This window comes from Pelmatolapia mariae, linkage group LG6 (assembly GCF_036321145.2).
Source record: "Pelmatolapia mariae isolate MD_Pm_ZW linkage group LG6, Pm_UMD_F_2, whole genome shotgun sequence".
Classification (NCBI taxonomy): domain Eukaryota; kingdom Metazoa; phylum Chordata; class Actinopteri; order Cichliformes; family Cichlidae; genus Pelmatolapia; species Pelmatolapia mariae.
In genome coordinates this window covers 18,551,058-18,571,304 of record NC_086232.1, presented here as the reverse complement: position 1 = coordinate 18,571,304, position 20,247 = coordinate 18,551,058, and the positions used below count along the sequence as shown (strand labels likewise).

Sequence of the window (20,247 nt, the reverse complement as noted above, 5' to 3'; positions counted from 1 at the left end):
ATTCGCATTTAAAATGTCTAGCTTTTAATAAATAATTATCTGAATCTTACACCCAAAGTTTTAATCTGATGTAAAATGTATAGAAGTCCATTACTGTATATAGTAACTGTTAAGTCTAATATACCCTAGTAAGCTATAGTACTTTCTCCTTTGGGAAGATACCATCTGTGCAGTCTGCGATTCTGTAGAAGAAAGATGTTGAATCTGTTTAATTATTCTTGAAAAATAATTTATTTCTGTGCATTTTTTTTTACACTGCATCAAATTAAAGTTGATTACGTCGATTAAGCATCATGAGGTGTAGGGTGGGTGGTTCCCTATTTTTTTTTTTGCTGGGAGTTTGCAACCCTATTAGTTAGGTTGCTTAATATTTCTGCTAAGTACTCTTTAAAATACCAGAATAGGGAGGATGGAGTAGGTTTAAGTTTATTAGATTGATCAGTATTGCTGAAATATGAAATATTTTGGGTGCAGTGTATTTTTTACATACAGGTATAACAGAATAGCTTTAGTGTTTTTGTTTATTTAAACTTGAGTATGAACTTATACAAAATGCAGCAAGATATTAAAAAAACAGTTTTATTGATTAAAAAACACACTATATCGGATTAATATCGGTATCGGCAGATATCCAAATTTATGATATCGGTATCGGTATCGGACATAAAAAAGTGGTATCGTGCCATCTCTAGTGTCTAGTGCTGTAACTCATAATGTAGGATACTTGCATCTATTTATATGTAACAGGCACTTGTAGCATGTTCTCCAGCTGTTGTTGCAATATTGTTAGCGTTTGCACATATCCTCCCCTTCTGGCTGTCTAAGGGTCACTGTCACATGCCCTGCCTGGGCGTGGCTACAGAGAGAGCAAGAGTCCATAACTACATTACGCACAGCACTCATCACACACCCAACTTTAAGTACCAAGCCAGATCAAATAAAGTGCTACCGCCAACAAGATCCAAAACAATGCAAGTGTTTATGACCGTATATTGCCATAAAGCTATTCTGCCACAGGTAGCAATATTATAGCTGCCAGTATAACCACAAAAATCACATCTAATAGTGAATTGATACACTTGTCAGTGCTACTAGTTTGAAGCATTCTTACAGTTCAGATGCAGACTTTCCAGGGATTGCGACTTTGTATAAACAGCCATCCTCTTGTAATGCCTGTGTGTGTAGTGTCTGGGGTTGGGGAGTGAACCCATCATCAGTAGCTTGCGGAGATGCCTGTTACAGCATCAGGCTCAGACCGTAAGCACAGACTTAGCGCAGGATTCCTCAGGGTAAAGTGCGATGACATCACCATGCAGCGTAAGGAAAAGTACTATGGCCAAACAAGTACAGACATGCTTTGTTCTCAGCACAGGAGAAACTCTGGAGGAATGAAATAACGTACAGTAACTTTAATAATGCACTACTGGAAGATAAAAAAAAGATTTTTTTTAGTATTTAGTAGTGTTTAGAGGTAAAACACGAAACACTGAGCCGCTCAAATGTTGGCATATTATCAACTGTTAAGAAGCCACAATGGAGCTTCAGCTTTAAATCTCCACAAAGATTCTATTAATACTGTTTATATAAAGTTGCAGCCATCTTGGCTGAGAATGATTGCAGTACAGTTTTTTAAAAATACTTATTTATGTTTTGGGTAGGGTTTTTTTTTTTTTTTTTTGTAGGAATTGGCAGAGGATGAGCTGGGAATGAAGTCTCAATGTTTACACGTACAGTTCAATGTGATCTTGACTCACTTTGAGCAGAGAAGCTGCAGTGTGGCCTTATACTTTGTCTGTTTACCTTGCTAGCATGCTAATAGACAACAACTGGTGCAAAGCCAAATATGCTCCAGGTGGTAGTCCACAGTTTTTTTCATGTGGCAGTTCAAGTATGTAAATATGGGCCAGTGTAGCATTATTTAAGTGACCTAGGAAGGAAGGACAGTAACGGATAAAAATTCCAAATGTTCTTGTCATTGTTTTGCAATGTGCAAATGTCTGAAAAGCATGCCAGCATTATTAAAATGAAAGGATGGATTATGCAACATGGTACAAGTGGCAAGAGTAGTGGCAAGTAACTACAGAGAGCCGCTCATTCGTTAAGACTGGAAAGTTTTGAATCTCGTGAGTGAGTAAATAAGTAAGTAAGTAAAAGTTTTATTAATGAAGCATGTCACTGAGATGAGCACTAATGAAGGCATTTATTCTCCGTAGATGAGGAACATCACAGAAACCTTAATGAAACCTCTGGAGAAGTTCAGGAAAGAGCAGCTTGGTGCATTAAGGGTAAGGGCCTCTCATTCCAAAATATTTTTCCCTTAAACAGTCTGGTTTTTGTAGGCTTGATGCCCTTAATAACTATAAAAAAATGCTTTTTGTAGTTTCATGTTAATGTTTAATGGATTTTACTACACATACAGCTTCTTACTTTAGTTCCCAAAAATAAGGAAGTATTTCTTTGCCTTTAATTTTACTGCTGTTTTTCCCTGTATTTTGTTAAGGCGGAAAGAAAGAGATATGAAAAGGAAACAGAGAAGTACTACAGTTCTTTGGAAAAGCTTCTAAATATGTCATCAAAGAAGAAAGAGCCGCAACTGCAAGAGGTATCTTCATCATTGCCTGACCTCTCTATGTGACGTACATGATATAAATTTATTATGACAGTAAGATTATTCAAGCAGATGTTTTGTTTAGTGTCTGAATTCCGGTTCTGGCTTTATCTTTCGGTGGCATGAGGCTGCAAAACCTGGTCGACTGTTTTGGGTTTCCACTGGCATGCCTTGCAGCAATAGTTTTCCTGGCTTGTGTGAAAAGGAAATGTGTGCTCTTTTGTACCGCACCTCCGAGGTCGACCGTGGCTGCTGCAGTTTGTGGATCAATCCCTGCTGCACTACCACGAGCTGACATTTTTTGAGTTATGGCGAACTGAGCCACCTTTTACAAAACAGTGTTTTTGTCTGTGTTTTGTGATGAAACCCTGTAAGGCTTGCCCATACGTTAGATCCACCAACCAGGGGGTGGTTAGAACTGTTAACATCATGACTGCAGGGTTTTGTATTCTTTGGGACTCTTATAAGACAAGAGTCTGATTTTTAGCAGACTTGTATAAATAGACCCCGTATTTCATTCCTCGCCACAAGGGTCATGAACTCCATCAGCTGTTAGGACAACTCAGTGAACAGTTTATACTAAATATAAACCTGGTGTGTGAACTACAAGTGAGAATTTTGGTATCTGTAGTAATCAGAGCTGGATGTTTACTTGACAATATTGAAACAAACTTGCCGTAGAGTGAAAGTATATATACTCTATGGCACTTAAAATGTATTTCTAGTATTATAAGCCTTGCTGTTTTGTAGTTCCTGGATGGTTATGATACTTCTGGGCATTTTTCAAATACTAACAATCAAAGAAATGAGATAAGTAGATCTTTTCTGTGTTGAAATTCCTTACTGTTAGGACAAATATATACAAGGTTAGAGTTCAGTGTCCCCCCTTGTTCCGTAGATGTGAATACTGGTGTGTCTTTTCTCACCCTCAGTCAGTGGGGTTAGCTCTAGCTTGCAAAGCACAAGAAGCAGTGATAATGGCCAGATAGATAGATATCAGATAGATTGTGTTTCTCACTTTATCAACAGTTTGCACATTAAGCTACAAGGAAGGAAGCCGTGGTGTCCTGTGCAGTCTTTGTACGGTCTGAATGACATTTAAGTTCGCTTTGACTTGTACTGCTTTTGCCGTCCTTGAAGACGGATCCCTGCACTTCCTTCAGTTTCCGTCTCTTTCCTGTCAAAGGTTTAGCGTGTGTGGCTTTTCTTTGTCCGAAGAGACAAAAAATGGAGGTTGATCACACAGCAAACCTGTTTTTTTGGTGGGGGTGGTAGAAATTAGCTAAACATTGATGTCAGATTTTGATTTACTAACTTCAGTATGTCTTCTATACCAATTTAAGGCCATACCAAGGTAGACCTCAAGCGTCCCAAATTGCACCAAAAAAACTAAAATTGTGATGTTTCTTCTTTGCTTCCGCGCTTCTGCCTGTAACTATAATTATGATGGGGTGTGTTCTCCACCTCTCCAGGCAGACACGCAGGTGGAAATCATGAGGAAGCACTTTCAGGAGGAGTCGCTGGACTATGTGTGCAAACTGCAGGAGATCCAAGAGAGAAAGAAGTTTGAGTGCGTGGAACCGGTGAGTAACTGACCTAAAATGGCATGAAAGCACTGGCGCGGTGTTTCATTCATACCACAATGAATGTCTTAAAACAAAACCGATGTGCTAGTGTATACAGTACATGGGATTAGCCTGATTTACAATAAGAAATGATGGATTAAAAGGTAGAGCTCTGTTTCTAGGGGTGCATTTTCAACAACCCCACACTAAATCGAGTTGGTGTCTTTGAAAGTTCCCCTTGTACAAAGTGTGCCTACCTTCTAATAGATATGAAAATATTTGTTGGTAAGGATCTACTTTCCGGGGAAACGAAATCTGTAATTTTAGTAATGACTCAGATTAGTAGATTTGTTACAGCTAAAACCACTATGGAAAATTACAGACCCCGACACTTAATGTCAGATACAGATGGTCATAACAGTATTGCTTTATGACAGAAATCTCAAACCCCTTCCGTATTAAAACCAAAAGGCAATATGTGAAGTCCTACACAGTCACAAGTTTTTGCCTGACTGAAAGTTACTAAACAATTCCATCATATCCTGTCATTATGTGGATATAGTTTGCAAGTTTCTCTTTTACTTTCTGACCTTTTATCTCTGATCTTTTTCTTCGTCTCATGTGTTTTCCTTGTAGATGCTGGCCTTCTTTCAGACAGTCTTCACCTTTTATCACCAGGGCTTTGAGCTCGCCAAGGACTTTGACCATTATAAACGAGCGCTGCAGATTAATATTCAAAATGTAAATAATACTTTTTTTTGCCTAATTGTTATCATGATAGCAAATGTTTATATATGTCATTTCCCTTGCCCTGTGAGAGGAACAGAAGAAAGGTCTTAAGTGTAGTAAACAGAAGATTAAATTAGAACATTTTGATCACTAATTAGGGAAATAGGCCTCTAACTAAACTGGAACACAACTCGATTTCATATCACTCCCTTTATAAAAACATCAACTCACGATAAATCTGCCTTCTTTCTACCTTTCATGTTCAGATCTAGTATTTACTTGTCTGTTTATCTTCATTTGGCCATCAACTCCTGAGAAAAATATGTTTTGTTTTCTTTACCGCTTCAGGTCACACCTCTGTTGTTTCGATTTCTCCTATCCTGCAGGACACCGTTTCATTATTACCTTTACATTTATATACTGTAAATTAGCAGCTAATTTCAAAAAGTTGATGTGTTTTTATGGAAGCCATAAAAATACAAGATGTGACTTAATGAGGCCTCTGGATAGGAAGGTCATCCCTACCAAGCGGCCGAAAGTGACTTCCTGGAGTGTGCGCTTGCTTCCTCTCCCTCTTAGACAAGGAATCGATTTGAGGGCACTCGGTCGGAAGTAAACGAGCTGATGAAGAGGATCAGAGAGGCACCGCAAGAGTACAGACAGACGAGTCCCATCAGTTTTGAAGGCTACCTCTATGTACAGGAAAAACGTAAGACTTGTATTGTTTTCAATCGTGTAATAATATGTGTATAACATTTTAGTTTATAAAGCGCAGCAGGCAGCCAAACTCTAGGCGACAAAAAAAGCCACAAATATAACTCTTCCTAATTAGAAGAGGGGATTTTTTGTTGTTGCTGCTATACAAATGTGTAAATGGAGCTGATATATCAGATATTTTTATGTAAATCAGCAGCAACATTGATGTAGCGTGACTCAGAAAGTTGAAACACAGGCTAAGTTCCTGCAGTTGCACTAGTTGCTGACATTGTAGATGTTTTAACTGAATTTGCTTACTGCTGCTTATTTTTTTGTCACACGCTCGCTAAAAAGGACATTGCGAAAACTGCGAGCGTTATCCGGGGAGAACCACACTGGAACTGTCAATTGTGTGTTAGCGTGTTGCAGCAGAGCCCAAAAGGGCTTGTTATGACTTAAACCACGTGAAATGTTTACAGTATGTCGTTAATATTTTTGCTTCATCTAGGGCCACCTCCTTTTGGTTCAAGTTGGGTCAAGCGTTACTGCACATTTGTTAAAGAGCAAAAGATCCTGCACATGGTGACTTTTGACCACCGATCAGGAGGAAAGATTGTGAGTGGCAGTGCCGCACACTTAAAAAAAAAAAAATCAGACTCTATTCAGTCTTTTATTTCCATTACAACGTTCATTTTGTCATGTATTTTCTTTTTTAAATAACCAACCATATTTTGATGTTTTTTTGTTCCAGGGGGAAACGGAGTCCATCACACTCAAATCCTGTGTCCGGAAAACGACAGATGTGTTGGACCGGAGGTTCTGTTTAGACCTCGATATAACAGATCGGTATATTGTCACTTACTATGTTCTCAAACACACTGTGATAAAATCTTGCTTGTACTAAACTTGTCATTTAATTTGGATTACTGGTGACACATTATTTGTTATTGCCTGCTGGATGACTTTTGCTTGAACACAATGTAAATGTTGTCCACAGACTGTCCACAGAGCACATAGATCTGTTTTGCTAAAGGGCCTAGCTCCACACACACACTTGGTGTTTGTTGCTATGTGTTTTGGATAGCCGAGGGCAGCACTGCAGGGGTTGTTTTGGAGGACTGCCCTCACGCATCATGCTGTAATATATATATCCCATTTTGTCACAGAACTTAACCCTGTGCCGCCCCTTTTCTGTAGTATTAATAGAAGAGCAATACCTTAAATTTAGAATGGAAATGTCAGTGCACACATCTGTTTGCCCTGTAATGAGTAACTTGATACCCATCTGTTCCTACATGATTGGAAGTGTCATAAAACCAGCTGGCCTCTTCTTTGTAGTACAACCAATCTAAGATGTATGTGGCAGAGGGTGTTTTTTTTTTTGTTGTTGCTTTTTTGCAAGTACATTTCATGCACTCCTTAATATTTTACAAAACTGTACCTCTGATGCTTTTCCTAATACAAGTGTGGTATGGCTCTTTCCCAGGCCAGGAACGGTGCTTACAGTGCAGGCTCTGTCTGAGGATGACCACAAGTTTTGGATGCAAGCCATGGGTGGGAAGGAGCCTGTGAGTCAGCTTCCACAATGTCATCATCTACCACTCACTCATCGAGTTTTAATACATTCTCTTTAACTGCCATCTTGTAGAGAGCAAATACATGTAGCTTTACACCAACATATACTTAGAACTCCCCCAAAATATACTGTGTAAACTTTAAAACTCTATGTCTGTTTTTGTTGTTGTTACTTTAACAGATCGGGCATTATCTTACGAGGACTTATTCTAAAGAACGAGGAAGTAAGGATCCAGCTGTGCCAGACACTGAATCTGCAAAATTATATGATATCACAATTTTATAAGCATTGGTGTTTTTTTTCGTCTTCATTTTTTCCCTACCTGTAGTCGACGCTCAGTTGGATGATGTTGGTTTCAGTTTTGTGAAGAATTCCATCAGTGCAATAGAAAAAAGAGGTGAGCTATAAATATATTTAATAATGTAAATATCTGATGCTAGCATATGGAAAATTGCAGGATAAATTTCAGTGTTGGTGGATAGTAATAATAATAGGTAACATGCATGCAAGCCTTTATCTGTACACAAGGGGGCAGACTTTCTCCAGTATTGAATAGGCAAACGACTTCCCAGCATCACCTGCAGGCACCTTGTACTGAAGACATGCAACTGCCTTTTCACGGCATTATTCTTACTTATTTGCTCTTATCTGGCCACCTCTTCATAATAAGTTCCTCTGAAAAACTGATATTTTTATGCATGCTGTTACCTCATAATGAACTTGGTTAAAATTGAAATCATGCAGCAAATATATTATTTCTACATACAGTATTGTCATTATTGTATTGTAAGTAATATGCAAGTAGAGGTGTATTATTTTTATTATTGTTACATTCTAGGCATTAACGACCAAGGCCTGTATAGGGTTGTGGGGGTAAGCTCCAAGGTCCAGAAGCTCCTCTCATTGATGATTGGTAAGTTCTTCATTCTCCTCTTTTTCTCACATAGATTTTTTGTTTTTTAAGTAAGGACTGAATAAAGTTACAAATTTTAATTTAATGCCACTGCACTATCTCTGTGAAATTAGGTCGCCCCTAGTTAGTTGAATATGCTGATGTAATGGATGTGTCTGGATGTGTCTGTTAGGGGTGATATTAAAAAGATAGCGATTGGAAATCATCCCGTGACTCAGCCCACTGGTACCCGTGGCTCTCTGAAGTGCAACAAGTGCCAGTGTGTAGCTTGGCTTCGCTTTCATTCAGTTTTAAGTCCCCCGAGACAACCCGACGAGGTCCATCCTATTCACATTCTTCTGCTTTTTGGCTTTTCCTTCATTAACACGCCAGTAAGATGGCCTCTTGTGTGCTCGCAGATGGCTTAGTCTGTCAGTTGCCTTTCTCAATTACCTTTATGCCTCTTACTCGTCTCGAATCCCTTTCACTCAACTCCCTTTCTATAGAACTTGTCCTCTGTCCTTTCCATTGCTCCCTGTCTGCTCTCTGGTTTCCTGCTGTCTCCAGCAGACACCAGCTCACTTTCAGCTCTGTGTTCAGAATGACAACAAACTCAGGCAGCCGCCAGCCTGTCTCAGCTTCCTCTCCAAAACCTTGCAGCCTTCCAGCCTGCCGACTCATGCGGTAGACTCCATTAATGCTCCGCTGCGGAAGTTTCTTTAAAGCCTTAAAGTATAGAAAACTTCCATCTCTAGTCTTGAGAATTTGCATGTTGCTCATTTCAAGAAAAATAACGATTTCATCTGTGCCTAAATATTTCTATGTAAATGCAACTCGTATTTTATCCCTGAAATGACTAATATGTACGACAGCAGTTGTGTGTTATTTCTCCACAGACACATTCACAAACATTTCTTGCATACAACAGTTCACAGTGAGTGGGTGAAACAAGCTTTAAACCCTGAAGAAAGACTTTGGATCCTCCCACACCTCCTCCTTTTCATCTCTCACCCACCAACATGGCCATGGTCCAATCTGAGAGGACAAAGTGATACAAAATTCTCCCATCATATTACAGTACAAACAAAGAGAGCAGCACCTATTGAATGACAGACAACAATATAACAGGAAGAAGTCTGTAAAAGTGAGCTCCGTTCCCTCTCTGACCTGTCTGTGGTTCAGACAGAACGGGCAGGGCAGCGTGTGGTGTCGGTCGCAATATGGTCATAATAGCTGCTGAATTGGAGGTTTTGGTCCTCCAGATGTAATTGCATAGGTAAATTTAATGAATGCACATTTCCAAGGAGCAATGTCAGACATTTAATATTTTATAGTTCAAAGCAAAAGTTGTTAAACACTGAATTAGACCTGAACAGATGCCTTCATTGGTTAAATGGTATTGCTTGAATATTGACCCGCCAGGCACACTGTGGCCTCTTTGTGCCCAAAAAACCCAGATGATAAAGGAGAGTCATCTGTCACTAGATGAACCAAGCAGGCGGTTAGGACATTTTGCAGTGTGAGTGTGCACAACGCAAAAATAAACTCATGCAATAGCTGCTCTGAATAGCCACACCTGAAGTAAGAAGGAACTGTGCTGTTATTAAAATGTGAGGCTAATGAGGTGCTTTTTTGACTATATAATTTACAGAAAATTAATAAATGAAAAATCTTGAGAGAAAAATTATAACCTCCGACTCCTTTCTAGTTTGAATGTCAGCTATTTTTGGTTTGAGACCTTTCAGGAAAGGTGGGGATATAGGCGTTTCCTAAATCCACCGTGATAGAGTTATGGGGAAGTGTTTAACCGTGGGTCAGGCACTTTGGAAGAATTACCTGTGAGCTGGTTGTTTGAGAATAAAAGAACAAATCAGTCACGCAGGAAGCAAACACTGACAGGTGCTGCATGTGGTTGTTGCTTCATCTTAATCCTGAACAGCATTTGCTTCCTCCCTTCTTCTTTTTCCAGTTGGCATCAGTTGCACATCTTAGTCTTTACATTTTAGTGCCACTGAACATCCTTACAGCACATACGTCACACAACCATCGCTTCATTTCCAATTTCTGCACATCACTTGTTTGTTTGGGTTTGGGTCAGGATGTGGTATTTACTTATCTCATGAATAGGCTTACTTTCATACTGGACCAGGCTTTCAATCAGCTTATCCTCAAATTTGAAAGTCTGTGAAGGAGAGTAAATTCCCTATTTTTATTTAACAAACTTTTCCCTTCTTAATATTTTCTGTATGATGAAAAGTTTTTCTGCTGGTGTTATGTCACTCTGCCGCTGTGCTTATTTAAGTCCCCACACAGCACAGTGTTGGTTGCCTAGTCTTTATTGTTGCTAACACAAAAGAAAATAATATAGAACTGCACCTCGGTGGATGCTGTGTCGTTAACAGTTTTGCAATCAGTGCTGCTCCAACTGCTCCAGCTGTGTTTGTGCATACACCGACCTGGCCAAATCAGGCCTATTTGTGCAAGACTACAGCGCCTCTGCAAACTCCATCAGTCTCACATATGGAGACACACCTGGCTACACATGCTTCCTAAAAACGTTTGCTTTCAGAAGTTGACACTGGACAGGCAATTTTGTGGATTACGCAGACGGAGAGACACACGGTCTTCTTGCCTGCAGTGGATAGATCAAATAAAAAAAAATAAAAATAAATACATTTCCTATTAACAGACCACCTAACACCCGTGAAGCTAAAGTCTGTGTGGTGGCTAAGACCCTAAGCTGTACATGTGTCAGACTCCAAACACTTCACTGACACATTGCACTTCCTCTGTAGTTCATCAGAGGCTACTTACGGTGTGACTAAAGCCCCCCCTACCCCACCCCCGCGAATTTTCAGCACAACACACCCTTGGAGTCCCTGTGGAGTCAGTGAAGTAGTAAGGGATTAATTAAACTTGTAATGAGTATAAAGCCAGCAGCCCTCTACAGATGCTGCAACTTCCTTCCATATCCTCTGGGGCGAGACTCGACCCCTGAAGGCTAGCAGGAATGCTTTTTATCCTCATATGGCTAATTACAAGTTACATATTTAAATCACATATTTGTTGTGCATAATATGAACAGGGTAGTTAATTGGCGCCTCGGTGCGAATACCTCAGTCAGTGAGTAATTGCAGTGATGCTAAGTTTGTGATTCTTATAGATGAGAAGAGCGACGAAGTGGATTTGTCAGCCAGCGAAGACTGGGATGTTAAGACAATAACAAGTGCACTGAAGCTTTATCTGAGGTAAGGATTAGTGTGATGTTTTAATGTGAAAGACACGCACACACCTGTGAGTTATTTGTTTCACCAAGCAGTGGCAAGCACTGATACTAAAACACTGCAGCACAGCAAGTGTTTAAATAAGGTAATTGATTCTTCTGATCGCTTTTGCAGTCACTTCAGCTCTCGACGTTACACCTGAACCCTCTGGTTGAACTGCTGTATTTTGTACCTATTAACAAACTTTTAATTAATTCGTCTAATTAATTTGAAATATGACAAATAGAGCTTACCGCCATCCCTTCTCAGCAGCTCAAGAGTACAGTAGCTTTTTGCCTTCATTAGATGTTAATAGCTGCACTGTTAAGAATGCAGGAACTCTTATTTGGGGGGAAAGACGCTTAGTAGGTAATTATTTTTTTTCATCTTATAAACCGTCAAACTGTGCTGTTGTGTATCCAAGCAAGTCTATTTCTGACCCCACGACAACTCCTTTGATGAATGCGGTCCTTTCCGCTTGCTTGAATGCGAAACACTGCATCCAGCGTCGATGCTTTATTTTATAAAATGGCTACAGATTTAATTATGCAGAGTGCCTTTGTATAATTAACTCCTTGCGAGCTCATAATGCTCATGATATGCATGTTCCACAGTCAATAACTCCTTCCAGGTTGGCAGCGAGTGTGGGTGAAGTTCAGAGATTAAAAATGTAGTTTGGCTGCAAGAAGATGAAGCGGTATAATTTTAAATGCCAATCTGATTTTGTCGACATGCTGTTGCAACAAATTGAGTTGGCTTTGCTTGTTGCTTGATTGGAGGAAAATTTGCATTTAAAGTTGGGAATTTGCCTGCTTTCTTTTATGCATATTAAAAATACTAAAAAGAAACTAATACAGTTTTTGGGGGTGGGGGGGTTTTGATTACTTGTTTTATTTTGTCACTGTGGAGGTCTTCAAACAGTCACTGCTATGTAATTAGAATGTAAATGATGAAACTAGTCAGGGGGGTTAAACTTGTGTGCACTGACCACTTCCAAAAAGCAGACTGATGGAGAGGACTGTGGACTCTGGGACATTACTTAGTTGGGAAGTTTTACCTCAGCATTTTAGTTACCATACCCTTATCATTATTGACGTGCTATATTAAATCAACACAGTGTTTTTCTAATTTGTCTTTTACTTCCATGACCTGCTGAAGTAAAACAGCCTCAGTCTCCTCAGTTTCCTCTGAGGCTAAGTAGCTTTGGCCACTATCCAGCTGCAGTGTGAAAGTACCTTCAGATGAACTTGGTTATCTCAACGCGTGCACCGTCTAATTCCATCTCCTGGCCTGGCCACATTAATCATTGCTGTGTGCAGACCCTATAAAACAGTGTGCCAGCTATTTCTGTCCCTCTTGCTCACTTTACTCTCCTTCTCCCTCCCACCGCCCCCCAACCCGTCTCTCTTTCTCTCACTATCTCTGCGAAGGAGCCTTCCTGAGCCGCTGATGACCTATGAACTTTACAAAGAGTTCATTAGCCCCGCAAGTAAGTTCTACCGCCTCATGTACCAGCTCTTCATCTGAGCGCAGACCATACGCAAACAGAAGTGTATGTATGTACCGTATCAGTGCGAAATGGGCATTTTATCAATTGAAGCAGCTGAGTTCATTACTTAGTTCTTCTTCAGGGGGTTATTGAAAAGGAGCAGTGAAGTGAGACACAGTAAAAACACTTTTAAATTAAATTTTACTAACTTTGTTTAAACTTTGTGCTTTTAAGGGAAGTTGGGCAACAGTGGTCACCTTTTTTATGTCTGAAAGCTATTGTGTGGTGTGTGCGTGTCTTGATTGCTAATTATCACCTTTTTATGTCTTCCTGCGTGGTATCAGTGTGTTACTCGCAGCACTCAGTGCATTTGTTCTTGATTCTAACCTTACCAAAGAGGCTTTCAGCTCCCTTTGGCTTAGTTGCATTTGTCTTTTCATTGTAGACGAGCTTATTCCAATCTCCATATAATCTCTACCTGTTTAACATGGGACTAAATTTGTGGCCAAAAAAGCCATTAAAGATCCTGGATCAAAATCATCCAGTGACCTTGAAGAGGAAAAAAAAGAAGAGAAAAAATAGGGGTTTTTTTTCTGCCCACATAACATAATTTCTGTATGAAATGTTTTAAATCAAGCCAAACTTGAATCTTATTACAACAAGTGCTATAATTGGATCAGGTTGACATTTTTATCAGGCTCTCGCAATGCCCTCATAACGAGGGGGGAAAAATGGATTAGCAATGAATATTTTTTTTGATGGATGACAGCATCCATAAGAAGCTTTTGCCATGTTTAAATCCTTGTCGTTCCCATAGTAATGATATTTTGTGTGCCTGTGTGTGTTAGCGTGTGGGCGGTCAGATGCCCATGTGTGAGGAAGTGTTTAAGAGATGATCTTGGGGGTTTTAACACAACCCTTTATACGGTAGCGACAGTAACGTAAAGCTATCTTCTCCGCCAGCATAGTGGTCCCTGCTGCCAAATTCTGGGAGGCTTCAGACCATATATCACCATCACACCTCTTCTTCATTTATTTGAACTGGGATGTATTTTCCTCTAATGCTTAATCCCATACACTTGAGAGGGATAGCCTCTGATTGTTGCACGCTTAAAGGTCCACCAACTTTTGCTCATTTTAAAACATTCCCAGACTTCCGATAAATACTTTTAGGCCTTTTTGAAGTAACATAGGGCTCTTTACCTCGAAACCTCACTCAAATCAGCAGCGACTAGAATTTTTCATCATCTATTTAAATTTCCTACTGTACAGTGTACCATCTGAGCTGTGCTGGCTCCTTGCCACGCAAGGAGCACAGAGAATTCCTTGTAGTTTAATATGAGTACACGGCTGTTTCTGCATTTGAACAGAGGGCGGTAGTCCCGAGTCTCGCATCCAAGCCGTCCACTGCCTGGTCCACAAACTACCGGAGAGGAATCGACAAGTCCTCGGGCTGCTTATGAAGCATCTGGCCAAGTGAGTGTTCATAGTTCCTTGGTCATAGTTCAGCCAATCTCCACCCCCTCTCTCTCTCTCTCAGTTCTCTCTTTCTGCTCTTCCTGTCTGTCTCCTTATTCTCACTCCACATGCTTTTTCTCTCTCTCTCTCCCTCACTCCCACTCTCTTCACTCCCCCTTCCCTGCTGTCACTCCATCTCTTCTCTGTCTACTCAGTGACTGCTGGGTAAGAAAATTGATGCCACAAGCGTCTCGATTCTTTTTTCTTTTCTTTTTTTTGCTTTCTCTAAGGTCATTTTGTTGTATATTTAAAGTTGTTGAGGGAGGATTGAGTAGCCTGCCGTACCTGTTCATCATGCTGTTTTGCAGCCCACGGGTGAAACGAAATGAAATAGACCACTCAAATTAAGCCCTCTCTTGAGATTACTGTATACACCCCTGGACGGACCACTATTGTGCATCATTCCATTTGCGAGATTAGATAGGAAGAAAGATTTTAAGAAATAATGTTAGCTAACATTACAAGGTTTTACCTCAGCAAGCTTTTTATAAACTAAATATGAGCAAATTGAAGATAAGTAAATAATCCCTCTTCCCTGAGGCAGTGAAAGTCTGGTGGATCTTATTTCATAGAAACCCGCTGCAGAATCAGGCTGTGGTAAAAAGGCAGCGCTATTGAAATTGAATTTGGATTATCCAGCGTGAAATTCTCCAGACTGGAGAGACTCGAATATTTTTCTGAAGTTGGCGTGTGTGCATGTCCTGCAGGGGAAGGAAGCAAAGCCAGAATTTCACACTCCTATCTGAAATGGTTTCAGAGATGTTATAAATGTGAGTTGTCACCAATGTTTTTGTCTTCAAAGGCATCCTTTGAAGCTATTTAAACTGTCTCTCTGCAGCTGCACTGCATATCATCATATTTGGAGTATGAAATCTCTTCACCTGTCCGTATAACTTTTTCTTCAAATAAAGGTTTTCCCAACTTTTTTTTTTTCTTGACCACTTAATATAGTTGTACCTACTGAACTCCCAGTTTTGGAATGGATGTAGGTGACATTAAATAAAACTCCAGTCTTTCCTCAATGTAAATATCATTCGGTAAGGTGGATCACATGTCAGTGTTGGCAGTATGATGAAGAGCACTTTTGAGATTAATACATACTCGCATTCAGAACACAAAGAGAAAGCTTAATCAATGGCCATGTTGTGTGCTTTTGAAAAGAAAATCTGAAAAAAAATCCCCCAAATTATTATACGTGAACAAAAATATTAATAGAAAGTTCATAGTAATTAAACTTAATTGTAGTGTCTTTTTGTAGTGTGGAGATTTACATTTTAAGCGTTTTATATACATTTCATATGACACAAAGCACCATACAGTGCTGCAAGGTGTCAGTTTGGCTAATGTCTTTCACATGTACATTAATGGGATGTGAACCAACACTGTAATTACAATTACTAAAGTAAAATGAAAGTGTGATTTTCCAAAAATATATGCTTGACTCTGATGCCATCAACAAGTGACAAAACAATAAAAGGGAGGTTGTTTAAAGTTAAAAAAACAAACAAACAGAACTGATCAGTAATGTGATTGTGAATGCCACTGAGTCAGAGGAAAAGACTCCGTGGTACTTTCAGCTGCTCCCTTATTTCTGCTCCCAAAGGATCAGCACAGCAAATGGATCTGCATATTTGATTTGGCACACATTTTACATGAAATACCCTTAACCTCACAGGCTTGGGACCAGCACTAGGAGTTCACGAACAAGCCACCCTTCTTTGAGGCTAGGTTCGTGTCTCTTCCCCGTCTCAAACCAGGGGTCTTTTGGATGTAAGGTGAATGTGTTAACCGCTGCTAATGCTCTGAAAGACTACAGGAGCAAATACTTCGGCAACAGTTTTAAGCACTCTCAAACTAAAATTGCAGAGAATTTGGGCATTTGAAATTAGTAATTACTTTTGAGAATCACAACCAGAATCTGTAATAGCATGGGGTTACATTAATGCATATAGCAAGGATGATTTTCATCTGTGAAGGCACCATAGTTATTAAAAAGATGTGCACAGATTTTGCTAAACCACAGTCCGTGGCACAGTTCAAAATAAAAGATTCAGGATACTAAACTGGTTCTACCTACAATCCTACATTGACGAGTCATCCATGAGTCCTTTCCTGACATGGAAAACATTGTACAGTACATGGATGCTGGGTCAGGTTTGCATTAGTATTCCCCCTGGGTTAATTGAGAAATGTAACAATGACAAAAAGAGACACCAAACATGTGCATACTGTGCATAATGTGCTTCAAGACTTGTTGCCCTTGTGCCCACAAGCATTGTCAACAGTGACGCTAGAGTAGTGTAACTTCACTCTTTAGTTCCATCTGTCACTGTCACTAGAAGCAGTGTCCCTGTGTTTTCGGGCTTGTGCGTGCTTCAGCTGCCCCTTTACTGAATAAGGAATAGCGATTCTAGATGACAAAAGCAAACATTCAAACCTTTCAGTGAGCTGAACAAGATTTGCAGTCTTAATCGTGTGTTTCTATCTGCTAATGTGACTGCATGCAGTTTAGACTTGTGTTGTAGAGAAAATAAGTAAAAGTCACACACACCAAGTTGGTAAGATTGCAATCGCAACTGTGGCCAGGGCGCTCATACAAACACGAAGCCGACAAGTTCAAACACCATCAGATTAATGGGAAGGAGTGCATGTCTGAAAGGGCCTATTGGCGTCATAATGAAATTACAAATACAAATACAAATAACAAAGGAGGCCCCGACAGCTGAAACCCTATCTCAAGCGAGAAACGTTTTGCTTTTAAAACTACAGCAGTTGGTCTCCTCAGTTCCCAGTCACAGGAGAGCTGCTGGAGTGCAGCAATAAGCATGGCCCTGTCCTAACTTTTTGGAATTTGTTGCTGGCATCAAATTCATTATTTTACATTGGGTTTAAAAATGCCTTTGAACTAGCTGTTGCATAGGCCACCATCTACTAACTTAATGAGCTGGAAGATGAGTGCATCCAGATCTGGGTGGTTTACCACCTCCAGTTTTGAAGGGTAGAAAAAACTTGTCTTGTGTTTAAGGGCTGTTTTTCAGCCAGTGACTAAGCCTTTATTTAACATTATTTTTGGATTCCCTTTCTCATCTGCTTATGTAACTTTTTTGGGGGGAGGGGGAAATAATGACCCATTACAGTTATGCTACTGGAGCTCTGCCCTTTTTTATTCTTGGACTACCCTGTCTTTGTGAAGTTAAGTTATTTAGTTGAAATTAAGTGGCTATAATGTGAGTGGTTATTTTCCCCAGCGTGGCGGCACACAGCAAGCAGAATCTGATGACCGTGGCCAACCTGGGCGTGGTGTTCGGACCCACATTAATGAGGCCACAGGAGGAGACTGTCGCCGCCATCATGGACCTTAAGTTCCAAAACATTGTGGTGGAAATCCTCATTGAACACCATGAAAAGGTAACACACAGACTTTATGATCTATCATATGCCTAGTGGAGTGCACTCTATAGACTGTATAACTGTCTACTTATAACACTATCTTCTATATATACTGTGTCTATAGGAATATCCTTCTATTGTATTCTATTGTCTTTTTTTGATTGTACACACGTTAACTGCGTTGACTCTTCACATTGAATTCATCCTGCGAGTGCAACATTTTCTATACAACTGTTTTGCAATTCGCAGTCCGCAACTATATTCACTAAAACCTAAGCACTGTAGGCAGCGCCAGGTAACAAGTGACAGCACGAAATGAAATCTGAGGTGACATGACATCAGTAAGCTGCTCACAGCACCTTGTTGTTTACCTACCTGTGTGGCGCATAATTACTCGAAACTGACAGATTATAAATGTGCTAGTGCAGCAAAAAATGTGTTTGCGAGTCTTTTTTGGAATGGGGCGCTTTATTACTGTTAGAAGTTTTGTGTTTCGCTTCCTAAATTATTATTTGGTACTTCTCTGCTGGAACAGAAGTGCACGTACTGTACTATGTCTGACAGAAGAGTTTCATCTGGATCGAATAAGAGTCTCAATTAGGGGAGATGTGATGCTCTTTTCTTCTGCAGGCATTCTTGTTTTTGGTGAGGGTGGTTTATACGTGTACATTGAAAATCTTTTTTTGCTTTCTTGAGTAAGTGTTCTGGCAAAAACATGCATCATACTAGATAATGGGGTAATTTGTGGCTATTGGAAGCTTTTCTGAGTTGACATAGAGCTCAGATAATGAAACATGCTTGGACAGAATACCCTTCACCCAGTTATTGAGGTGCAGAGAAGCTCGATGTTAGTTTAATTTACATATTTTTGTGTGGCTCTCCAATAGGGGGAGCCCTAAGTGCTTCTACCAGAATCAAACACATGGTTTTCTCTTCAATTTCAGCCTTTTGATTACTCCGTAGATTGTTGCATACATTTTATTACATTCAGAAAGGCCTGTCTGAATGCATTTATTTTGGTTGTGAGTTGTTTCATAACCTGTAGTTCACAGGATCATGTAATCTCCCCCAGAATGTCATTAATCGGTGTCAATCCTCAAACGGGGATAATTCTCCGTGTCAGAAGAGAAAAAGGTTTGAGATTAGTTTTCTAATCTGTTTGGAGCAGCGCTGCACTCGCTGCATAGAATCAGATGAAACCGGGAGCTCGTCGTGTTTATTTTCCTTCCAAGCTTCATTAAAATGAAGACGAGGCGTGTTACGAATAATGTCTCCACCCAAACTCACAAATCTAAAATGGGGTGTGAGAAAATACAGAGGCAGAGTGCGCAAATGTGCAAAAACAACACCAGCCAGCCCCGCGCGCACCGCTAGTGTCCTTAGACTACCTAGAGGTATCCAGCACTGGCCGGCTGATAAAGGATGTAGTGTTAGAATGCAGCAAGAGCATTTTAGAAAGTACAGCATGTTTGAGCAGGGGAAAAGTTGAGCAGACAGACAGACGGGCATTAACTTCCCTCACAGCTGAGTCCCACTCCAGACTGTTGATACCCCCAGATACCAACAGTAGACTCTGCTTTACATTCACCTCCATCTGCAGAGAGAGGCGAGAGGGGAAGAGAGAGGCAGCACAAACTCTCAGCCATATCAGATTTCTCACTTTTTCTATCTGCCTCTCTCCTACAAACTTTCTCTCTCATGCCCCCACCCCCCCTCCCCCTCCTCTATCTGCCTCTCCGTTCACACTCTCGCTCACTTTCTCTGCCACTTTCTCTCTCTCTCCTCTCCCTTCCCTACCTCCCTCCTCTCCTCATCTGTGATCCTTTCTGAGGCTCTGCTGAGACTTCCTCTTCTCTGCAGCCCTATTCTCTTTTAACTCCACATCTGAAGTTTATATGTAAACACGGGCCCGGTGTAAACAGGCTTTGCCAGTTGGCCAGTCCTCCTCAAGTCCAAACCTTGTTTATTTGACTTTGGGTCAATTTTTTTCAGAGGAGAAACGTCACCTTAACTTAGCCCTGGATTTCTGGATGGGGGAAGTGATTATTTATTTATTTAGTTATTTTTTAATTTTTTTGGCACACACACATACACACATGCGCACACACACACACACACACACACACACACGAATCTGTTCACATGCAGTTTTTAGGGTCCAATCAATGAGCAGCTCAACTTTTCCTAGGAGAACTTGCTGCTGCTGCAAATATCTTTTTCCATCCACAACTACATAAAGAGTGTGAGTTTTTCAAAACACATTGGTTCAGTTGAGGACATGCTGCAGCTCAACAGTCTAGGAGTATCTGCACTGTGTATGCTGTGTTTTGCTACAGACTTATTCACATGTGTATTCAGATCTTTACAGATGCTCCCGAGTCATGCCCTCTCTCACCTGCTGCCCCAGTGCTCTCTGCTCCCACGAGGCAGTCCAAGAAAATGAGTCGACAGAATCGGCCTTTGGCTGTCTACAATCCGCAAGCCCTTGACATTCAGAATGGTAAGAGATGTACAAGTTTGT

The 20,247-nt window shown here is 40.4% G+C and overlaps 1 protein-coding gene across 2 annotated transcripts in view; it reads left to right on the top strand.

The window, feature by feature from the left end:
- The window catches only part of arhgap10 (Rho GTPase activating protein 10), a 52,998-nt gene that overhangs the window by 16,916 nt on the left and 15,835 nt on the right, over positions 1-20,247 (top strand). For both annotated transcript variants that reach the window (XM_063476086.1, XM_063476087.1), the window contains exons 4-19: positions 2,214-2,285; positions 2,501-2,602; positions 4,081-4,191; positions 4,810-4,914; positions 5,482-5,611; positions 6,107-6,213; positions 6,350-6,444; positions 7,085-7,166; positions 7,355-7,397; positions 7,503-7,571; positions 8,013-8,087; positions 11,230-11,314; positions 12,760-12,818; positions 14,189-14,294; positions 17,585-17,744; positions 20,085-20,226. In XM_063476086.1, the coding sequence (XP_063332156.1) occupies positions 2,214-2,285; positions 2,501-2,602; positions 4,081-4,191; positions 4,810-4,914; positions 5,482-5,611; positions 6,107-6,213; positions 6,350-6,444; positions 7,085-7,166; positions 7,355-7,397; positions 7,503-7,571; positions 8,013-8,087; positions 11,230-11,314; positions 12,760-12,818; positions 14,189-14,294; positions 17,585-17,744; positions 20,085-20,226 (1,543 nt within the window). The remainder of the gene's footprint in view (positions 1-2,213; positions 2,286-2,500; positions 2,603-4,080; positions 4,192-4,809; positions 4,915-5,481; positions 5,612-6,106; positions 6,214-6,349; positions 6,445-7,084; positions 7,167-7,354; positions 7,398-7,502; positions 7,572-8,012; positions 8,088-11,229; positions 11,315-12,759; positions 12,819-14,188; positions 14,295-17,584; positions 17,745-20,084; positions 20,227-20,247) is intronic.